The sequence below is a fragment of the Aethalodelphis obliquidens genome, unplaced genomic scaffold (assembly GCF_003676395.1).
Source record: "Aethalodelphis obliquidens isolate GAN/ISIS:26980383/991018 unplaced genomic scaffold, ASM367639v1 scaffold31, whole genome shotgun sequence".
Taxonomy (NCBI): Eukaryota; Metazoa; Chordata; class Mammalia; order Artiodactyla; family Delphinidae; genus Aethalodelphis; species Aethalodelphis obliquidens.
The window spans coordinates 3,344,966-3,361,768 of NW_020837975.1; the positions used below are offsets into that span (position 1 = coordinate 3,344,966).

At 32.6% G+C, this 16,803-nt stretch overlaps 1 protein-coding gene across 2 annotated transcripts in view; it reads left to right on the forward strand.

Annotated features, from left to right (window-relative positions):
- COL21A1 (collagen type XXI alpha 1 chain) overlaps positions 1 to 16,803 on the forward strand; it is a 186,122-nt gene that overhangs the window by 115,730 nt on the left and 53,589 nt on the right. For both annotated transcript variants that reach the window (XM_027126885.1, XM_027126886.1), the window contains 4 exons: positions 3,009 to 3,062; positions 3,580 to 3,633; positions 4,196 to 4,249; positions 4,374 to 4,427. In XM_027126885.1, coding sequence (XP_026982686.1) covers positions 3,009 to 3,062; positions 3,580 to 3,633; positions 4,196 to 4,249; positions 4,374 to 4,427 — 216 coding nt within the window. The remainder of the gene's footprint in view (positions 1 to 3,008; positions 3,063 to 3,579; positions 3,634 to 4,195; positions 4,250 to 4,373; positions 4,428 to 16,803) is intronic.

Genomic DNA, 16,803 nt, shown 5'->3' on the forward strand with positions numbered 1-16,803 from the left:
TCACTTCATAATATGATTTAATACTGGCAGGCCTAGTCCTTCCTTATTATTCTTTATGATCAAAATTTTCTTGGCTATTCTTACATGTTTATTTTTGCAGATAAAGCTCAGTATCTTTTCTTCAAATTTTTTTGGGAATTCCTATTTATGTTTTAATTAGGATTTCTTTGAATTTATGGATTAGTTTTAGAAGCACTGACATAATTTCAATACTGAATTTTCCTATTCAAGATTATGATTTGTCTTTCTTTTTATTTCAAACTTAAAACTCAGTGGAATAATATTAAAATTTTATTTTTTATTGGTTCTCAACATTACCTAAGTTTATATGTAGGAATTTTTATCTGTTTTGGTCCTGTTATAAGTGGAACTTTTACTTTAATCTATTTTTATATTGGTTATTGTTTATAAATATAAAAACTATTTTGTATATTAATTTTTAAGACAGCAATTAACTGATTTCTCATACTAATTATTTCAGGGTATTAGGTATGTTGGCATATTAGACATGTAATCATAAATAAAGATAATTTGTTTTCTTCCTTCTAGGATTTACCTTTCTTATTTTTATATTTTGTCTAAACTCATAGGCTAGTCAAAACTGGCTAGAAAAACATTAAAAATAGTGGTAATACTGGGCAACATTGTTTTTAAATTTCAAACAGTCACAATCTCTTTTAGTCCAGGTTTGTGGCTCTTTTGGAAGAATAATTCTCTCAACAGCAAAATACATATTTGTAATTTTGTATCTTTGACTTTTGATTCCAGCCAGTAACATCATCCACAGTCCTGTTTTAGTCATGGCCCTTTCTACATTAATTAATTAGTGATTAATAATTTCTCTTTCTTGAGCCACTATGTCCATCTTGAGAGAATGTTTTGGACCCACCTTAACTGATTTAGAGAATTTGAGAATGGTGTTTATGGCCACACTCTTGATTGGTCCTTCAACTGAACTTCTTTTAAAGGCCTTCTCCAGTTTCATTATTTACCTGTCAGAGGTGAGAAAAAAAAGGTGTATCCTCCCAATCCCAGTATCTGGGGACTTGGTCTATGCCTTCTAACTATGACTTGCAAACTGGCCGATTCTTTTCTGAGCTCATCTCTTTTATAGTTACCTTGTCAAATACAGCCAACACTAATTGATTCATGATACCAACATTCTTTTTTTCTCAGTTCTTTAGCTATGTTTATTGGAGGCATTATTTGCCTTTGCAGTTTATTAAAAGCAAAGTTTTTTAAATCAATTTTTCACCAAAATCATAAAATCAATGATTCCATGAATCATTGTATTTCCAACCTCCAAAAATTATTTTTCACTGCCCACTACCTAGTCCCAAAGCCATTGCCAAATGTATTTTTTAATGTTATTGTTTGGCAGCCTTTTTTTTCCTAGTATACCAATTTTTATATTAATTAACTTAGGCTAAGTTTTACTGCAGTAACTGATGATCCAATGGCTCAATGGCCAACACAAGAGCATTTTTTTGTCTTTCATGTTATGTGCCTATTGTAGATAGATGTTGGCTAAAATTTACCGCTTATTTGCTACCCATTACTTTTAAACCTTGGACACAACTTGACTGAGTGTATTGTGTTTGGGTCACACTTTCTCGTGTTTTGTATTTTGTAGGTATTGTCTTAGTATTCCCCAAGCATTTTGCTAAATTTCTCTGCCCCTCCCCCATTTCATTGCTGTATGTTAACATGGATGCTGTTCCTTTTATTTTACTTAAAAATCTTGCTTATGACTATGTGGGTAGCTTTGTCCAGATTATATATTTTTTTGGTTCCAATGTGGGTTGATGCTCCTGGTCTTTTCAGTTCATCTGAGATGAGTTTATCTTATCTCCAGGAAAATAAAGTTTGAAGATGGTGTCTTCTATAAACTGTAGCCAGAGAAGGGAAGTCTTAGCTGGGACTTGGTTCATCCTTAAAGGGAATCCTGCTTTGCCCCTTTCTTCTGTACTTTTATTAAGTACTCATTGCCCAGCTAAGTTCCATCTTATCAAGGTGTATCTTAGTCTACCTGGCCTTCACCTGCTCATCTCAATTCAGCCTGAGTTAGCACAGGTGGTTCTTTCACCATTAATTTATTAGATAGTGCTGGAAACTGAAAATGGAGTAGTAATGTTGCCTTTGAAGGGTTCTATACCTTGAATAACTGTGTCACTCTTTAAAACATGTGGATAAATAACCCTCATTAAATTAAGATTTCTAAGAATTACATCCATCATAAATAACTGGTCACATCCTCTTCTCTCCCTACCAGACAAGCTAAAAAGATCATGAATTGTTTGTAGGTAATGTCTTAATTTGCCTAAATAGTAGTGAACTGACCCAAATCTTGCTGTGCCAGCCATTGGGCTTCCTTAACTGTTTCTTGACAATTAAGATTTTTGAATCTAAGGCAATAGCACCCAGTATGTCCCACAGAAATAAGTCTTAAAACGATGTCCACTAAATATCAAGCTGTTGTGATTTTCTCCATCTCTCTTCCTTTGGAGAGATGGCCTTTCCTCTTCATAAACTCATCTGGATAGATACCTACTATGAGCAATTTCCTAAGATCAGCAATTGGAAGAAAATTCCACAGAATCCTAGAGTGTTTTGAGACCTTCAGCTCAGGGTTTGTCCTCACTGAGCTGGGACCTCAGAGGATGGCTCTCTCCACAGAGTCTTGGCACTTGATCATTTCTTTTAACTCCTAGGCCTTGCCACTGTAAGAGCCTAAATATTTTTAGAATAGGTGGCTACTCTCTAAGGGTGGAGTCAGCATTGCTGATGAGATTCCCCTGGCCCAAAATACTTTCCTTCTCTGATTATAAATGAAACCCTGATAAATGAGGATTGGTCTTTCACAGGGATAGGGTTTTAATGTAGATGTGCACTGAACAGTTTGCAGATTTATTTCCAATGAATTTTGACAAGAATGAGGTGGAAGAATATATGTTGATTTTTTTTTAGACTGACATGTGTTTTCTTTAATTAATTTGTTTTATTTTCAGGGTGACCGTGGACTTCCTGGTTTTCCTGGGCTTCATGGAATGCCAGGATCAAAGGTTGAAGAAATCTGTTCTTCTTAAAATTAAGCAATGCCATATTTTATTTCAAATTGAAAGTACTTTATGTTATAAATGGGTTATAAATAAGTGTTGATATATAAATTAAAGTATATTAAAGTAAATGACTGGGTTAAGATTAATAATCATAGTTTACATAAAGCTTTTACAAATTTCCTTTAAAATTTTCAGCCATAAATCTTATAGTATTTAAAAATTGATGAGTAGTTTTCATTATATAGAAATTCTCTTAACTATAAACCTTTTACTATAAGGTCCTGTTATAGTAACAAATGCCCTGTTTTTTCCTTGCTTTTGGTTATAAAGCCTGGGAAATAGGACTTTTTTAAACAAACTTTAAATAATTTATTTCTATTTTATTTTGATGTGGGCATATTAAACTCTGTTGTTTATAATTGGAATTGTTTTTTGTTTAATATATAAGTGAAATATTAATTTTAGAGAAATTAAAATATTAATTTCTCTAAAATTCAGGATTTATATTTTTATCTTTTAGGGTGAAATGGGTCCCAAGGGAGATAAAGGATCACCTGGATTTTACGGCAAAAAGGGAAGTATAGATCCCAAAACAAAGTATCCATATTGAACTTTCAATACAATGGAAATAGAAGATTTGAATTTCAGTCCCAGCCCACTGTTGTAGCAATTAGCTTTGTTCACCTTTCTCAGGGGATTTATCCAGAACAATGGAAAAATAACTGTTGACTGTTATGCATGGTATTCTATAAGAATACTTTGTGTTATTGAGCCTTCTGAACTTTAAAAATATTTACAGAGAGATTCCTTGGAAGTGATAGCTCCTTAACAGTATCCATTGAGAATCCTATTTTTTCACATTGAAGGAAATGTTTAGTCTCTTTATATTTAAGATGCTCATTGCTTTTTACTTTTGCCAAGTAGTGGTTTCTGTGTTTAGATGCTTGTAATTCTGCATCCATCTTATCCTCAATGTCACGTGTCCTGGTAAAATAATGCTTTGCTGAAAGCTGCAGGGTCAATGCAAGCTGTGGTTCTATGAATTCTGTCACTCCATAAGGAAGTTAGCTTACTTTCCTATGTAAGTTCGAGTTGGAATTTTAACTCCAGGGTTAAAATTTTTGTTTTTAATACAGGGTGCAAAAGGTGAAAAGGGGAATGCTGGTTTTCCTGGCCTTCCTGGACGTGCTGTGAGTTTGACAGTAAAAGTTCTTAAGTATTTTACTTTAAATAAAATGTAACCTCTACTATCTTCTTTTAAAAAGAAAAATTAGCGCAAAAAATATATTAAAATACTTGTATTTATTTTTTCAGGGAGAACCAGGAAGACATGGAAAGGATGGATTAATGGGTAGCCCTGGTTACAAGGTATTTACAAAAAAAAAAAAAAAGATTTCTGTAACTTGTGAGTGAATATGAGAAAAATGTACAGATATTAGACTTTTTAAATGTATGACATTGGTATAAAATGAATGAACTAAAAGTTGTTTTAGTGTAATTTTAAAATGATTCTAAATTTATATTGAGTCTATCATGAATTCTTCTGTGTTGGAAATGAAATCCTAGGATATTAGAAGGTTGAGCTTCTTTGATGAGCCATTCAGATGGGTTTGTTTGGTGGATTAGAGGCAGAAGTACTTGGCTGTGTCTCCCAAGGGATTACATTCTTTTTCAGAGAGTAGGGACGGAACCCTTAACCCTAACAATTTCAACTTTAACCCTGACAACTTGTGTGGTGTGAATATGGGAGAATTAGAGCAAGAAGAACAGCAAAAGTGCCAATTACTCACCAGTCCTGAAAAAACTCAAAGGCACATGCCCTTACAATGGTGGGTTAACATCATCTTATTCTTACATAAAGAAACTTTTTTGGGTCAATTATCAGATAGAAACAGGCTTTCTATAGTGTGGCTTATTAAATAAAAAGACATCAGGTAGGTATATGTATTCAAGTCAGTGTATCTAGAATGAGCCAACAATCCACATCATTGTCCTATTGTACGTTGTTTTGTTTTTGTTTTTTTTGATCCCTAAGGAGAGAATTTGTGTAAATCCATCAACCACCGAGACCACTTGATCAAGCATTGGATTTAGAGATGTCATCATTTTTCCTAATGGTCAGCACTTTGAAGGCCAAACTTGCTCAGAAATTCAGTCCAAATTTTCTTGGTCTATAGATGTTTTCCCTTCCTTTGGAAACATTGTCCATTTTTTCACTTAAAGGTTATGAAAGTTCTCCAAATATCAATGATTCCTTAAAGATTATAGATAGTACTTCCTGAATGTAAAATATGGGGGCCCATTTTCAAGAGCTTAGTCATGTGTTGTTGTTAATTATGTTTCACTGGTCTTGTATTTTATTTCCCATTTGTTTGTTGATTAAACAGATATTTATTGATATTTATTAGGTGCTGGACATATAGAAGAAAACAAAACTCTCATGGAGCTTATAATATAGTTTCTCTATGTTAGAGAACACAGATTCTTCTCCTTACCTGAAGATTAGGGATTCGTCTAATTTAATTTTTCTTTGTCTTCTGTTGTTAAAAGGCCCTGTACCCCAAGAAATGAGATTATACATTTTTTGGGGTGGTAGAGTTTAGAGAATAGAAGCGAGTTGGAATTCCACCTCTCAATGACTTTTTCTAACTAGCTGTATGTCGTATGTCAAATTCTTTGACCTTCAGTTTTCTCCATTTCAAAAATGGAGTAAATGTTACCTACTTAGAATGGTATGGTAGAGACAGAGTAAGATAAAGGAATAAGTGTTCAATAAGGAATTCGTTTACTGCCTATTTTTTGATTTGAACATAGACTTAAGGTGCCTTTTTGAGCTTTTTTTAAAAAAACACTTTATTGAGGTATGATTGACATACAAAAACCTGTACATATTTAATGTAGGCAATTTGGTGAGTTTGTATGTAAGTATATGCAGTGAGCCATTACTGCAATCAATGCCATAAACATATCTGTCACCTCCAAAAATTTCCTTCCTCTCTCTTATTATTATTATATTAAAAAACATAAATTTATTTATTTATTTATTTTTGGCTGCGTTGGGTCTTTGTTGCTGTGTGTGGGCTCTCTCTAGTTGCGTCGAGTGGGGGCTACTCTTCGTTGCGGTGCACTGGCTTCTCAATGCGGTAGCTTCTCTTGTTGTGGAGCATGGGCTCTAGGTGTGCAGGCTTCAGTAGTTGTGGCACATGGGCTCAGTAGTTGTGGCTCGCGGGCTCTAGAGCTCAGGCTCAGCAGTTGTGGCACACGGGCTTAGTTGCTCCACTGCATGTGGGATCTTCCCGGATCAGGGCTTGAACCCGTGTCCCCTGTGTTGGCAGGCGGATTCTTAACCACTGTGCCACCAGGGATGCCTTCTCCATGTCTTTTCATGACTTGATAGCTCATTTCTTCTTAGTACTGAATACTATTCTTGTCTGGATAGTCCACAGTTTATATTTCCTTTTTGGAATCTTTGGATAATGAATCATACCTAATTTTCTCTGACCGTATTAAAATCTATTTTCTTCCTCCCACCCAGATTTTTGTTTTGGAATTTTTCAGTCCTACAGAAAATTGAACCTTATAAATATATGAACATTTATTTCTATAATTTTTTTTTGTTGAGCCACTGGAAAGTAAATGAGACACTGTGCATTTCTCTCCTAAACACTTTAGCTTATATCTCCTAAGAATACTTTAATTCCATCATGATGCCCAAGAGATTTAAAATCAATACAACACTATTTTCTAATATAAGCCCATATTCAAATTTTTCTAATTGTTTAAAAATTGTTCTAAATAGCTATTTTTTCACCTGATACAATCAAGATTTGTGCACTGCATTTGGTTGTGTATTCGTCAGGGTTGCTCCAGAGAAACAAAACTAATAGGATGTGTGTATGTGTGTGTGTGTATTTACATTATTTATAATGTATTTGTCAATATATAAATGTATATTTATATACCATATATATCAAAATAAATATTTATATTTTCATGTGTGTATATATATATATATATTTTATATATAGAGGGGTAAGGGGGTGCTGGTGAGGGAAAGGGCGAGGGACAGGGAGGGATGGGGATTGATTAATTGATTCATTCATTCAAAGGAATTGTCTCATGCAATTTTGGGGACTCTGCTTTCTGTCACTATAGTTTTACCATTCTCACAATGTCAATTAAATATAATCATACTGTATTTAGTCGTATGGATATATGACAGTTGGTTTCTTCATCTATCAGCTGATGAACATTTGAATTCCTATATTTGGCATTTATGAATAATGTTGATATGAATATTCTTATGCACATCTGAGTTGAACAAGTTTTCATTTCTCTTGGGTTGATACCTAGTAGAATTGCTGGATTGTATGGTGAGTGTATGCATATTTAACTTCCTAAGAAATTTCCTATCTATTTTCCAAAGTGGTTTCATTCTTCTCTATTGCCATCAGCAATTCAAGAGAATTCCGGTTTTACCACAACCTGCCAACACTTAATATTTTGTATTTTAGCTATTTTAGTTGGTACATAATGGCATCTCATGTGGTTTCAGTTTGCATTTTTCTGATGACTGACAGTGTTGACATCTTTTTATGGGCTTGTTGGCCATTTGTATATCTTCTTTTGTGAAGTATCTATTCAAAACACTCGACCATTTTAAAAAACTTTGGGTGGTCTGTCTTCTTATTGATGAATTGTAAGAGTTCTTTGTATATTCTGGATATTGGTCCTTTATCAGATATGTATTTGTGAATATGATCTCCCGACCTTTGGATTGCCTTTCTTTCTTAATGGTATCTTTTGATGGGAAGAAGTTTTTACTCTGGATGAAGTCTAACTTCTTAAAATATTTTTCGGTTCATGCCTTTTGTGTTCTATTTAATCTTTACCTAACTTAGGGGCAGAGATTTTCTCGTATCTTTTCTTCTAAAAGAAAATATTTTCAAATTTTCTAAACGCACATATAGAACATCATATTTTCTAAAACTGTGTCATCTTAGCTTACGAATTTAGCTCTATGATCCATTTTGATGATTTTAATTTCTATGTATGGTGTGAGGTAAAAGTTAAGGTTCTTTTTTTTCCCCTTTTGGAGACCTGTTTTTTCCAGCACAAATTATTGAAGAGACTATCATTTCCCATTGAATTACGTGAGCATTTTTGCCAAGTATCAATTAATCAATATACGTGTGAACCTATTTTTGGACTCTTGATTTTGTTCTACTCATCTATACCTCTATCGTTTTGTCAACAACACACTGTCTTGATTATCATAACTTTAAATTAAGTCTGGGAATCAGTTAGTATAAGCATCTAAATTTGTTTTACTTTTTAAAATTGTAATAGTCTAGGTCGATATAAATTTCATATAAGCTTTAGTATCAGCTTGAAATTTTCTTACCAAAAACGCCTTCTGAAACTTGTTAAAGAAACTTTTTAGTGTGGAATACTTTTAGATTTACTGAAAAGTTGTAGATAAATAGTACAGAGACGTTTCCTTATACACCTTACCCAGTTTCTCCTGATGTTAACGTCTTATATTACTATGATGCATTTGTCAAAAGTAAGAAATCAATATTGTCAAATTGCTGTAAATGGAACTCCATACTTTATTTGGATTTCATCAGTTTTGCCTCTAATGCCCTTTTGCAGTTCCAGGATCCAATCCAGGATACACCACATCGCATTTTTTTTTGTCGTGCCTCCTTAGTCTCCTCTAATCTGTGATGATCAGTCTTTTCTTACTTTTTATGACTTTGATAGTTTTGCAGAGTGTTACGTTTTCTGTAGAATGTCACTCAATTTGGGTTTGTCTGATTAGACAATTATTAATTAATAATTATGGAATTATTTTGGGAGTGGCAGAGAAGGATAACACAAAGGTCAGTGCCCTTCTCATCATATTAGAGAGTAAATACTATCCACATATCTGATCATTGGTATGTTAACCTTGGTCCCTTGGTTATGGTATTATCCATGTTCAGTTTACCCATGAACAACGTGGGGGTCAGGGCCACTGACCCTCCCCACAGTTGAAAATCCTAGTATAATTTAAAGTTGGCCCTCTGTATATGTGGTTCCTCTGTATCCATGGATCCGAATCCTTGGATTCAACCAACCAGGGATCACGCGGTACTATACTATTTATTGTTGAAAAAAAAACGCATATAAGTGGACCCCTGTAGTTCAAACCTATGTTGTTCAAGGGCCAAATATATTTGTCAGGTTTCTCCACTGTGAAGTTACTGCTTTTTCCTTTCCACATTCCATTTGGAATCGAGTCTACAAATCCAGCCCCTATTCAAGATGGGGAAGTATCAACACAGCATATCATTCCACTTATGTTGGTTTTCTTTAATTTACCTCAGCAATGTTATGTGGTTTTCAGTGTACATGTCTTGTATGTCTTTTGTTAACTTAATACCTGAGTATTTTATTTTTTATACTCTTACGAATAGCTTATTTTTAATTTATTTTTGTTTGTTGCTAGCATATGAAAATACAATTTGTTTTGGCATATTGATCATATATCCTGCAATATTACTAAATCTGTTTATCAGTTCCTGCAACTTTCTTTGTAAATTCCTTAGGCTTTTCTGCATAGATGATCATACTGTCTGCAAATCAAGACAGTTTTCTTCTACTATACCAATTTATATTGATATGACTTTATTTTAGTAGTTTTATTGCACGGACCCAGCCCTCCAATACAATATTGAGTAGAAGTGGTGAGAATGTACTTTCTTGCCTTGGTTTCTGACAAGGTGGAGAACGTTCAGTCTTTCAGCAGTGTTACTTGCTGGTTTTACATAGAAACCCTACATCAAGTTGAGGAAATTCCTTTTTATTACTACTCTCTCGAGCATTTTTTTTTTCTTTTTAATTATGACTAGGTGTTGAAATTCATCAAAAACCTTGTTTACATTTATTGAGTTGATTATATAGTTTTCCTCCCTTATTTCCTTAATATGATGTATAACACTGATTTTTGTATGTTATGTCAAACTTGCATTATTGGGATAAACCCCAATTGTTCATCTTATATTATTAATCTTACATATTGTTGGATTCAATTTGTAAATATTTTTTTAAAAGACTTTTGTGTCTATGTTCATGAGATATATGGTCATTAGTTTTCTTGTGATATTTTTGTATGGCTTTGATATCAAAATAATACTATCTTCTATTTTCTGAAAGAGTTTTTATAGAATTGGTATCATTTCTTCCTTATACGGTACAATTCATTAGTGAAGCCATTTGGACCTGGGCTTTGTGGGTGTGAGGAAGATTTTAATTACTAATTCAATTCCATTGCTAAATATTGGTCTATTTAGAGTTTTTCTTTCTTCTCAATTAAGTTTTGGTAATTTGTACCTTTCAAGGATATAGTCCATTTCATTCAATTTTCAAATTTGTTGCCATATTTTGTTTATAATGTTGCATTATTCTTGTCCTTTTGATGTAGGATTTGTAATGTCCTATCTTTCATTCCTGATATTATATATTTTGTAATAATGACTTATTATTGGTAGTTACAGTTGAAATCAAACACTACAGGGTTTTTCCTTCATCTGGGCCTGGTGCTTTTTTGTTGAGCTTTTTCCTTGATAACTTCCTCTTATCTCTTACATGAAAATTTCTTGGCTTAAGCAATGATAATAAACTTCATATTCTTAGAAAATTAGCCATTCCATCTGGATTTTTCAAGTGATTTCTATCAAATTATGCAAATTCCTCTCATGATTTTTAAAAAGTTTTCTGTTTCAATGATTATTCTGTTGTTTCTTTGAATATTTATACTTTCCCTTTCTACTCTTTTTTGTGTGATTATGTAAGCTTTTGGTTTCTCTACTATGTTGGTTTTTATTTAAAGATCAAATATTGTAATTTAATTAGTAACTTCATTGATATTTCCAGTTTTTTAAACTTGTTAATCTATATTCTTTCTATCTTTTTTTCTTATATTTTTTCTATATTTCATAATTGGGAATTAAATTTATTTATTATCATTCTTTCACTATTTTTTGCTCTTAGTATTTAAATTATAATTTTTTTTCTGATCATTACTCCAGTTATACCCCCTTGATTTTAATGTGTAATGTTTCCATTAATATTATTTTTTAGAATTTTTGCAGTTTTGGTTTTATATTTGTTTTTCCAAGAGTTATTTAAAAGTTAAAAAAAAGTTTTTTTTAGGTTGAGAGGCATTTAATTTTGATTCTGTTATCAATTTCTGGTCTTCTTACACTGCATCAGAAAATATTATTTGTATAATTTCTTCTTTATGGGATTTATTGAATTTTGGTCTTTGAACTATTATAACTATTATAACTACTATAACTATAACTATTATAACGATAATTTTAGTCTTTGAACTATAACTTAAAACTATCAGTTTTCAGGAGTGTTCCCTGTGCATATGAGAAGGTGAATCTCTATTTTGAGATGTGAAACTCAGTACCCATTCATTAGACCTATTTCACTGACTATCTTTTTGAGATCATCTGTATACTTAATTTCTGGTTTGTTTGACGTGCTTTGGACAGAGTGTGATTTGTTAGTGTCCCTCTTAATGCATTTCCATCTACTTCTCCTTCCATCTTCTGTTTCATGACGGATTTTATATTGTTTGTTGCATAGTTATTTGCAACTGTTATAACTTCATTTTGAATTGTGGCTTTAGCATTATAAAATGTCATTTTTGTCTCCTTTAATAATTTTTAGCTTGAATTCTGCCTTGTCTTTACCAGGATTACATTCCTCCTTTCTGATTATTTGGATTGTTTGCAGAAACAATGCCCATCCTGCTGTCATGTAGCTTTAAGCTTTTTGAATCACTTTTTTGTAGTTGTTTCTCTTCTATCAAGCATAGAATTGGTCTTTCCTTTCTAAAGCAATCTGAAATATTTTTATTATTGACTGATAGGATTGGTCTTATGTCTGCATAATGATTATGTTATAATTTTATTATACTTACTCTGTGCATTATGCTGTATTTACTATACTTCTTAATGTGATCTATTATTTTTTCCTTTTATTTTCTTTGGGATTTAGGAAAATTTGTATATTTTTCTCAGTGGTCTTTTTTTTCTTGCAGTTTTATTGAGATAATTGACACAGCACTAAGTTTCATATTGTGAGATGTTTACCACAATGTTTGGTGAACATGCATCAACTCATATAGATACAAAAATATAGAAAAAAAATTTTTTTCTTGTGATGAGAACTCTCGATCTACTCTCAACAACTTTCAAGTATACTATATAGCAGTGTTAACTACTAATGGTCTTTATACTAATACCTTTAGTAGTCTATAAAGAATACATTTTAGAGTTCCTTTATGCCCCCTTTGCCTTACTTAGGCATATATTATTTGTTTTGTTAACTTTAAATGATACCCTATCATCTATGTGGCAATTAATCAATTTACTCTATTTTCTTCTTAATTATTTAATCATACTTTTACTTTGTCAGATCATATAATATTTATAAACTATTTTTCCACTCTTTCCTCACCTTTGTTTCAAATTTGCAATTAATATATTCAGTGTTCATCAGCAGCACCTTCACCAATATCCCATGGTCATCATTTGGGCTGGATGAAACTTCTCCTCTGGTATATTCCTTAGGAAGGGCTTGTGAATACAGTATTCTCTGAATTCTTATATTTTAACATGTTTTTCTATATTCTTGTTACTTTAAAAACAGCCTGACTGTCACTATTTTGCCATTGCCATTATCCCTTTAAACCCTTATCTGCTGCTTTTCACTGCTTTTCTCTGAATTTCTTTGAAATGTTGCTTCATTGCTGTCCTGTATGTTTCTGAGACCAACGTAATTGTCTTTCCCTTGTAAGTGGCTATGTCTTTTTGTATGAAAGCCCACAGTGTTAAAAAAAATACTTTATGTTTAAAGTTTAATAGTATAAGTTGTGTCTCAGAATTAAGAATTTCAGTTATCCCAAATCCTGTCAATAAGTAGATTCAGGACTATTAATTCTGGACTGTTCTCTTGGATTATAGTTTTAAATAGACATTCTATTACATTGTTTTTGTTTACATCTAAGGACTCCAATTATAGACATGTCAAGACTTCTTTGAATGTCTTCTACCACTATCACTTTCTGAATCTTTATATCCTTCTTACATGGAAATATTAAGAGAGATAAAGGGAGAAAGTGACAATAATACAACAATATTAGGGGACTTTAACTCACCAATTGCATCAATGTAAGATCATTCAGACAGAAAATCAATAAAACAACACTGGTCTTAAAAGACACCATAAACCACTATACGTAATAGATATCTATAGGACATTCCATCTAAAAACATCAGAATACACACTGTTTTCAAGTGCACATGGAATCTTCTCTAGGGTAGATCACATGCTAGGCCACAAAACAAATCTCAACAAATTTAAGAGGATAGAAATTGCATCAAGCAATTTTTCTGTCCACAATAGTATGAAACGAAAAATCAATTACAGAAAGAAAATGGGAAAAACACAAACACAGAGAGACCAAACTTTCTACTAAAAAACCAACGGATCAATGAATAAATCAAAGAGAAAATCAGAAAATATTTACCTTGAGACAAATGAAAATGGAAACAAAACTTTCCAAAAGATATGGGATGCAACAAAAGCAGCTGAGAGGGAAATTCATAGCTATATAGGCCTTCCTCAATAAGCAAGAAAAATCTCAAATAAGCAACCTAATCTACCACCTAGAAGGATAAGAAAAAGAAGGACAAATAAAGCCCAAAGTTAGCAAAAAGAAGGAAATAAAAAAGATCAAGAGGAAACAAATAAAATAGAGATGAAAAAAAGAAGAAGAAAGAAAGAGAAAATCCCAGAAAACATCAATGGAAACAAGATAAAGAAAACTGATAAATCTTTAGCCAGGCTCACCAACAAGGAGAGGATCCAAATAAACAAAATAAGAAAGGAAAGGTGAAATAACAACTCACAGAGAGAGAAAAATCATAAGACAATACTATGAACAATTATACACCAATAAATTGGACAACGTAGAAGAAATGGATAAATTTCTAAAACGTACAGTCTCTCAAGACTGAGTCAGAAGAAGTAGATGATTTGAACAGACTGATCACTAGAAGTAAAATTGAATCTGTAATAAAAAAAAAGAAACTTCCAGTAGACAAAAGCCTAGGACTGGATGACTTCCCTAGGGAATTTTAGCAAACATATACAGAAGAATTTATACCTATCCTTCTCAAACTATTCCAGAAATTTGAAGAGGAGGTAACACTCCCAAATTCATTCTATGAGGCCACCATTACCCTGATGCTAAAATCAGACAGTCACTACAAAAAAAAAAAAAATTTACAGGCTAATATCTTTGATGAATGTAGATGCATATATCCTCAACAAAATATTAGTAAACTGTATTCAACAATACATAAAAATGATCATACACTATGATCAAGTTGGATGTATTCCAGGGTCACAGGAAGCTTCAACATATACATATCAATCAATATGATACACCATCTTAACAAAAGGAAAGACAAAAATCATATGATCATCTCAATAGATGCAGAAAAAGCATTTGACAAAATTCAACATCCATTCATAGTAAAAAACCCTCTCATCAACATGAATATAGAGGGAATATATCTCAACATAATAAAGGACATTTATGACAAACCCACAGCCAAAATAATACTAACAGTGAAAAGCTGAAAGCCTTCCTGCTAAAATCAGGAACAAGACAAGGATACCCACTCACACCACTTCTATTCAACATAGTATTGGAAGTCCTAGCCATAGCAATCAGAAAAAAAAAAAGAAAAGAAATAAAAAGCATCTAAATTGGAAGGGAAGAAGTAAAACTGTCACTATTTCCAGATGACATGATACTATATAGAGAAAACCCACAAGTCTCCACCAAAAAGCTATTAGAACTAATAAATAAATTCAGTAAAGTTGCAGGATTCAGGATTGATGCATAAAAAGTCTGTTGCTTTTCTGTGTACTAATAATGAACTAGCAGAAAGAGGAACCAAGCAAAAATCCCATTTAAAGTTATACCAAACAAAATAAAATGCCTAGGACTAAACTTATCCAAGGAGGTGAAAGAATTATATTCCAAAAGCTATAAAACATTGATGAAAGAAAATGAAGATGACACAAAGAAATGGAAAGATATTCCATGTTCTTGGATTGGAAGTATGAATATTGTTAAAATATCTATACTACCCAAAGCAATCTGCAAATTTAATGCAATCGCTATCAAAATACCCATGAGATTTTTCACAGAAGCAGAACAAATAATCCTAAAATTTATATGGAACCACAAAGTTCCTTGAATTGCCAAGATTACCTTGAGAAAAAAGAACAAAGCTGGAGGTATCACACTCCCTGACTTCAGACTACACTACAAAGTTACAGTAATCAAAACTGCATGGCACTGCCACAAAAACAGACATACCGATAAATGGAACAGAACTGAGAGCCCATAAATAAACCCACACTCCTATGGTCAAAGGAATCAAGAATTTACAATGGAGAAAAGAGAGTCTCTTCAATAAATGGTGCTGGGATAACTAGACAGCTACATGTAAAAGAATATAATTAGACCACTCTCTAACACCATATACAAAATTAACTCAGAATGAATTAAAGACCTAAGTGTAAGACCTGAAACCACAAAACTTCTAGAAGAGAGCGTAGGCAGAACTCTCTTTGACATAAATCATAGCAATAATTTTTGGATCTGTCTTCTAAGGCAAAAAAAAAAAAAAAAAAAAGTAAAAATAAACAAATGGGAACTAATTAAACTTAAAAGCTATTGCACAGCACAGGAAACCCTCAACAAAGTGAAAAGGCAACCTATTGAGTGAGAGAAAATATTTACAAATGATATGATGTACAAGGGATAAATATCTCAAATATATAAACAGCTCATACAACTCAATATAAAAAAAAAACCCAATTAAAAAATGGACAGAAGATCTGAATAGACATTTCTCCAAAGAAGACATACAGATGGACAGCAGGCACATGAAAAATGCTCAACATCACTGTTAGACTAATGCAGATCAAAATCACAATGAGATATCACCTCATATCTGTCAGAACGGCTATCATCAAAAAGAACACAAATAACAAATGTTGGAGAATATGTGGAGAAAAAGGAACACTTGTACACTGTTGGTGGGAATGTAAACTGATACAGCCACTTTGGAAAACAGTATGGAGGCTTCTCAAAAAACTAAAAATAAAATTACCATGTGACCCAGTAGTTCCACTCCTGGGTATATATCTGAATAAGTTAAAACACTAATTCAAAAAGATATATGCACCCTGGTGTTCATAGCAGCACTATTTACAATAGCTAAGATATAGAAGCAACCCAAATGTCCATCAACAGATGAATGGATAAAGAAGATGTGGTGTATATACACAATGGAATATTACTCAGTCATAAAAAAGAATGAAATTCTGCCATTTGCAACAATGTAGATGGACCTAGAGTGTATTATGCTTAGGGAAATAAGGCAGAGGAAGACAAACACTATATGTTATCACTTTTATGTGGAATCTAAAAAAATAAAATAAAAGAATATATAACAAAACAGAAACAGACTCACAGACATAGAGAACAAACTAGTGGTTACCAGTGGGAAGAAGGAAGAGAGGAGGGGCAAGTTATGGGTAAGGGATTAATAGATGCAAAATACTCTGTGTAAAGTAGACAAGCAACAAGGATATATTG